At 63.5% G+C, this 6,855-nt stretch overlaps 1 protein-coding gene across 1 annotated transcript; it reads left to right on the top strand.

Moving 5' to 3' along the window:
- Positions 1-4,794: 4,794 nt before the first annotated feature.
- LOC121482710 (melanoma-associated antigen 10-like) lies at positions 4,795-5,734 on the top strand (the record flags this gene model as incomplete). Its single annotated transcript, XM_041740516.1, has 1 exon — positions 4,795-5,734. A coding segment is annotated over one exon (924 nt), but the record flags the coding sequence as incomplete, so codon positions are not given.
- Positions 5,735-6,855: the final 1,121 nt, after the last annotated feature.

Below are 6,855 nucleotides of genomic sequence, written 5' to 3' on the forward strand. Positions count from 1 at the left end.
TTCAAAAAATTATTTCAATAGACTGTAAAGAACAGACTAGAAATAGAATAGAGAGTATCAAAGCAAATCACACAGAGTAAGAGAAGGTAGTCTTCATAAAATAAGTATAGTCTACACGTATATAAATACACACTTATATAAAGACATATATAACATAAGCGTGCCAGCACTCATACGCGTGCACAGGACACACTCGGTAGAGAGGGACGGTGTGTTTCTCCCGATGACGCAGCAAGTCAGGGGAAAACCCCCTGCAGTGGGCCCCGCACTATGGGACGCCCCTAGACACCCTTGCAGCTGCTCGGCCGCCCCCAGGAACGTAAACCTTTAGCAGGATGTTCCTAACGTCTGGCTGCTGGCCAAGGGACCCCATGGGAAGGGGCGCTTCCTCGCGGCCCCTGCCCCTTCCCCTGCCCCTGCCCCTACCCTGCCCCTGCCCCGGGGCTATGGGCCCTGCAGCTGCACAGCAGAGGCTGCAGGCAGCAGGCAGCTGCACAGGCTGCAGGCAGGCCTGTGTCCTGATGCGGGCCTCCTGGGTGAGGACTGAGAGCCGAGCTGTCCCAGGACGCTGGGGGCCACCGAACCCTGCTGTGCCCCTGCCAGCAGCCCTGGGCCACCCCGGGACCTGCAGAGCCGGTGGGGTGGGGCCCGAGCCGCAGCCACCATCCCTCAGGCGCTCAGGGACGTCGGGGCCTGAGAGGCTCGGGGTCAGGGGCACAGGCTGAGGTCTGCAGAGAGCCGAGGCCCCAGCCCGCCCGAGTGCAGGGAGGGAGGCCCCGCGAGAGGACCCAGGGAGCCTCCCACACGGGTCCTCCTACCACCGCCCGGCGGAGCCCATCTCCAGCGGACGTGCAATCAGCCCTTAGGGACTGGGGCACGGGGTCCGGATGTGACGTGGGCCGACTTCCGCCGCGGAGGTCTGAGAGAGCCGAGGGCCTCGTGTGGGGGGACGCAGTGGGGTCCCCTGGAAGGAGGCCAGGCCCGGGCGGCGGCAGCCAGGCAGCAGGTAGCCCCGGGAGGGGGCTCGGAGGGCGGCGGAGGGGCCCCGGAGGGCGGCGGGGGGTGGGGGGGCCCTTTCGGAACCCCGAGAGACCACTGGGGGAAGGCGGGGCCGCGGCGTGGAGCTGAGGCCTGGATGATGGGGCCTGGGGCAGTGGCCTGAGAAGGGGCAGGGACACAGGGTGACGGTGGTGGCGGGAGCCCAGGACAGAGGGGACCCAAGAGCCCATGATAGAGGGGACCCGGCGGAGGGCAGGGCCCACGGTCAGCCCGGGAAGGTCGCGGGGGAGCAGGATGGAGCCCGATGGTGGCGGCGGGTGCGGCAGGCCTGGCGCATCCGGGTACCCGAGAGCCTGAGGCCTGGTGTGGCGGGAGCAGACGCTGAGGGGGGCGGAGGGAGGGTCCCGGGGCTATGGGGACTGAGCAATGGACCCTGAGCGGGACAGACGGGAACCTGTCGGAGGGTCACAAGGGCTGTGAGGCCCCCCGGGGGATGGGGACTTGCCCTCCGTGGGATATGGGTGCTCAGACTTCCACATCCGGGTCTCCCGAGACACTGCAGGCCCCTGGCGTCAGGAGCAGGGCCTAGGACACGTGGGCAAAGGGGAGGGCCCCGGGTGCTGCTGGGAATCCCGGGGAGGATGCGGAAGAGGCCCGGGGGACCCCCACCCCAGCACAGAGTTATTCCCGGGAAGGTCGTGGGGGGGATGGGAACACGTGGTGAGGCCCCACTTCCGCATCCGGGCTCTGAGAGACCAGGGGGCTGGTGTTCAGAGCAGGGCCTCCCTGAGGGGGCAGAGGGTGGGCTCAGGTCCTGCTGGGTTCCTGCCGAGGATTCAGAGGGATGACCGAGGGACCCCGCACCCCAGCCCACAGTCAGTCCCAGGAGGCAGGCCGAGTGCGGGACGGGGCCATGCCGCGTGTCTGTGTGCGTGTCCCGACCCGCGTATCCGGGTCCCCGAAGCTCTGCCCACCCCTCGTGTCCGTGTCCGGGAGCCGATGGGCCGGCAGGCAGTGGAGCCAGGCAGAGGCCCAGGCGCCCTGGGAGCCCCGCCAGCAGGGGTGGGGAAGAAGGGCCCAGGGAGCCTGTCCCCCGCCCCCCCAGCTCAGCCCCCTCTGTGAGCCCTGGGAAGCCCCCCGGGCTGGGTCGCGGTCCTGATGGAAAGACGGTCACTCCCTGCCTCCGTTGGGGTCCGGGCGGAGGGGAGGGCCTGGGTGTGAGCGGCCCGGCCTCAGGATGGCTGCCCGAGGGGCCCGGGGTCTCCTAGGGGTGGAGGGAGGACACCCGAGGGACTGAGTCTCCCCGAGGGTGTCGGTCCCCAGGGAGCCCCCAGCACCGCGGCCCTGCCCCTGCTTCAGCCTCGGGAGGCCGCGGGGCAGTGGACAAGTCCCGAGTTACCTGGTGCGTCAGGGCCTCCCACACTGTGGCCATTTAGCTGCAGCACTGCCTCCAGGGTGTGGACGGCGGTGGGGTCGGGTGGGGTGAGGGGCAATGGCCCACGTGTGGCTGGCAGCCAAGGCCAGGACCACAGGGGCACTGCAGCCCCAGGGACACACACTGGACTGAGTCCTGGGGGTCCCTGGGCCCGATGACCACCTGGGGCATGCCCTGGCTTGCCAGCCAAGTCTCCTAGAGCCTGGGGGCTTGGTGGAAGGAGCAGGCTGGGGGCCAGCCCGGGACCTGGTGGGATTGAAGGTGAGGGCCAGAGGGAGGACTGATGGACCCTGGGCCCTAGCACGTGCAGTCCAGGGAGGCAGGAGGCAGGAGGCCCCGTGCAGGATGAGCCGATGCTGCCATCCTGATGTCCACCTGTGTGTGTTGGAGCCTGAGGGCTTGTGCTTCAAAGGCGCAGGGCCTTGGGGGTGGTTGGGGTGAGGGTGTGTGTGGAGGGCACACGACCTGCAGGGAGTCAGAGTGAGGACCTTGGGGACACCCTGGCTCACCCCACCTGGCCCGTGAGCAAGGAAGCCTGTGCAACAGAGTGGGTTCCTGCCCCGTGGGCTGCCCATGGAGGATGGGAGAGCACTGGCCCTCAGTGGCATGCTCACTTGTCCCTGGGGCGGGTGGGCGGCAGGAAGGTGGGCTGACCTGGGGAGGGTGAGGTCTTGGTGTGAGGGGCACGTGTCCTCTATGGGAGGTTGGGGGCCCGGAGGAAGAGCAGGCCCTGGCAGGATAATGCTGAGGACACTCCCAGGAGCCTAAGGACATTCAAGCCCCAGGCAGAGGAGCCGGAATCCAGGCCTGCCCTTCCTGATCTTGCTGGGGGACTGGGTGTCGGGGGTGGGGTTGTGGCTCTGACCAGCCTGGACAGGGACAGAGGACAGGACGGGGACACAGGATGCGACAAGGTACCTCCTCCTGCTCTTCTCCAAGTTCTCAGGGAGGTGAGGACCCCACTGGGAGAGGTCCCAGTCAGGGCTTGGGAGGAAGCCCACCTGGGGAATAATACCCAGGAGACCCAGGGGCCTGCCAACAATCAGCGTGGGGACCCTCCCCCCCCCACCTACCCCACATTGAAAGGGTGAGGGGCTCCCAAGCCAGCCCTCAGGCCCAGGAGGGAATGGCCCAGAAATCTGGGTGCCCCTCCCTGGCAGCCCTGGGAAGGAACCCGGGGCGGGGCCTGTGCCACAGAGCCCCTCCTCTTGTTCAGATCCCTGGGCTCAGGGAGGGGAGGGCCTGGGCCTGAGGGTCTGGACTCAGGTCAACAGAGGAGGTGGGTGCCCTGCCCTGGTTCTGTTCCCAGCCCTGGCGGGGGTCGAGGTGAGAAATGAGGGGATGCCTCCCACAACAGGATCCCTAGGGACCAGGCCACCCGGCCACATGTGTGGGCCATGGGGAGAGGCAGGACGGGTGGGCCGACTGATTTCTCTGGACTTTGGCTGGTGGCAGGTCGTAGCAGGGGGCCTTGCAAGGAGCCAGGCGGGTGTTTCAGGGCCAGCTGGGGAGTCTTCCCAGGCCTTGTGTGGGGTCCAGGTGAAGAGCGAGAGGCGCTCCATCCCAGCCCAGATGGAAGCCAGAGCTGGCCCATCCCTTGTGCATGATCCAGGACCAGTCCTGGAGACTTTGGCAGGTGTGGCCACGGCTGGGCCCCTGGCTTCCTTCTGTGGAGTGTCGGGGCCCTGTGTTCTTGCAGGAACACTTTGGCCTGAGAGGGACAGGGACAGGCAGTCCCTTGAGAGGACCAGTGGGGGACTGACCCACCTGGACTGCCAGGGACCTCTCAGAGTGCGAGCCAGCCCTCCTGTCCACACTGGGCCCCAGGGCTGGGCTGGCAGTCTGCACCCTGAGGCGCCTCCTCCTTCCCTCCTGCAGGGACTTCAAGAACTGGCAGCGGAGGCCTCGGTCTGAGGCGGGGGTCCCTTAGGACACAGAACAGAGGAGGCGCGGGCCAGTGCCACTTGTCCAGGTGAGGTGCACGTCCTCTCTGAGCCCAACACAAGGGAGCCCTCTGCAGGGGAGCCTGGCAGGGCCCCCTCTCAGCCCTGGCACTGCAGGCTCTCTTGCCTGGGCTGCACTGTGAGAAGCCATTCCACCTCTCTCTTCAGGTTCAGCCGGACACTGACACCATGTCCATGGAGCAGAAGAATGAGCTCTGGAAGCTGGAAGAAGACCCAGTAGACTCCCAGGACCTGGTGGATGCACAGTTGTCTGGGGCTGAAGAGGATACCTCCTCTTCCTTCTCTTCCTCCTCCTCCTCTTCCTCCTCCTCCTCCTCCTCCTCTTCTTCCTCCTCCTCTTCCTCCTCTTCCTCCTCCTCCTCTTCCTCCTCTTCCTCCTCCTCCTCTTCCTCCTCTTCCTCCTCCTCTTCTTCCTCCTCCTTCTCCTCCACTTCTACCTCCTCCTCCACTCCTTCTTCCTCCTCTTCCCCTTCTTCCTCCTGCTCTGCCCTGTTCCTGATCCCCATGGAGGAGGGGTCTGCTGCTGCTGGGTCCCTGAGTCCTCCCCAGGGCTCTCAGAGTGCTGACGCATCTCTTAGCAGCGGGGAAGCCACTGCCTGGAGCCAGCCCAAACATGGCTCCAGCATCCCAGATGAGCAGGGGTCAAGCACCTCGGAGGAGCCGGAAGATACCCAGCCCTCAACCCAAGGAAGGCTCCACGTGAAAGTGTGTGATCTGATGGTGTTTCTGCTCTTCAAGTATTGCACCAAGCAGCCTACCAACAAGGCAGAGATGCTGGAGATCGTCAGCAAAGAATACCAGGATGACTTCCCCATCATCTTGGGCCAAGCCTCCGAGTGTATGCGGCTGGTCTTTGGTGTAGATGTGAAGGAAGTGGATTCCAGCGAGCACTCCTACGTCCTAATCACCATCCTGGGCCTCAGCTGTGATGGGATGCTGAGTGGTGAAAGGGGCCTGCCCAAGACCAGCCTCCTGGTCCTGCTCCTGGGGGTGATCCTCCTGGAGGATGGTTGTGCCCCCGAGGAGAAGGTGTGGGAGGCGCTGAGGGTCATGGGGGTATACGATGGCCATGAGCACTTCATCTATGGGGAGCCTAGAAACCTCCTCACCAATGTCTGGGTGCAGGAAGGTTATGTGGAGTACCGGCAGGTGGCAGGCAGTGACCCTGCCCGCTATGAGTTCCTGTGGGGGCCCAGGGCCTACACAGAAACCAGCAAGTTGCAAGTCTTGGAGTATTTGCTGCAGGTGAATAGGAGGCAGCAGGGCTCCTCCCTGTCCCTTTCTGAAGAAGAGGGGACTGATGAGGAAGAGGAGACCTGAGCCCAATGGCAGCCAGGCCCATTCCAGCTTTTACTGGAGTACACAGCTTCTCCTGTGAGCTGGGCATTAAGGGAGGCCTTAGGGTGCTTCCTCCTCATGTTATTCTGTTGGGTGTCTAAAGAGAAAGTCCTGGATGTATAAGGAATTAAGGGGCAGGGCAGATTGGGGGAAAGCAGGGCCAAGAGCCTGGGCTCTGTGATGACTCTGAAACCCAGAGCTTAGTGTCCTTGAGGAAGCTCTCCAATGTTTGTCCCTTGGGATAGAAGGTTTCCTCAGCCCAGTGTGTCACTGACACACCCCCCTTTGCGTTCGTACTTCCCCAGTTCAAGAGTTAACAGTTTTGTCATGTCCTGTAAACAAGTTGGGAGACCTTGCCTCTTTGTTTGGGTTCTGGATGAAATAGGAGGGCAATGGTGTTGGAATTTGTTGGAACGGCCAAGAGTGGAGCAGGCAAGTGCTGGAGGGTGTAAATAGGAAAATAAACATTGTTCACTTTTGCTTCTTACCCGTGCCGTGTGTCTTTTTTCCAAAGTTACATAGATGTGCGCTCGTGCATTCACTTGGTTTTTCAGGAATGTGAGAGAAGGATCCTGAGGCCAGGGGAGCCCTGCTGGCGGCTCCCTCACGGCCACACAGCCGCTGAGCTCTGCTCCCTGCAAGGCCCTGTGTGTGAGCAGTGAGGACACGAGGGGCCCGGGGCCACACCACCTTCAGGGACTGTGTGTAGCAGCCGCCGTCCCGCAGGGAGGTGGGGAGGGGTGCCCTGAGACCTGGGCCAGCCTGCCAGCCCCAAGTGGCAGAAGGATGAGGGGGTGGGGCGGCTCCCGGGCCAGGCTCTGCAGGGGAGTTAGTCTTTGACTCGAACTGTAGGCTTGTCGCACCTCTGTGCTGTATCCAGCTGGGACAACTCCCCGCACCCGAGTTCCACACATAGCCTCCTATAGGCCACATACAGCCCCTGATTTAGAAAATGGATTGAGTTTCGTATTTGAAGCACCCTCTCTGGCCGATTAGCTGGTCCAGGTCAGGTTGAGCTGCAGGTACTCTAACTCTGGCCGGGCTAACAAAACCTATCCCAGAGGAGAGTGCGGGAGGCCCCGGGGTCAGGACAGCATTGAACATAGCTGCCGTTCATCC

Source organism: Vulpes lagopus, chromosome X, assembly GCF_018345385.1.
Source record: "Vulpes lagopus strain Blue_001 chromosome X, ASM1834538v1, whole genome shotgun sequence".
Taxonomy (NCBI): domain Eukaryota; kingdom Metazoa; phylum Chordata; class Mammalia; order Carnivora; family Canidae; genus Vulpes; species Vulpes lagopus.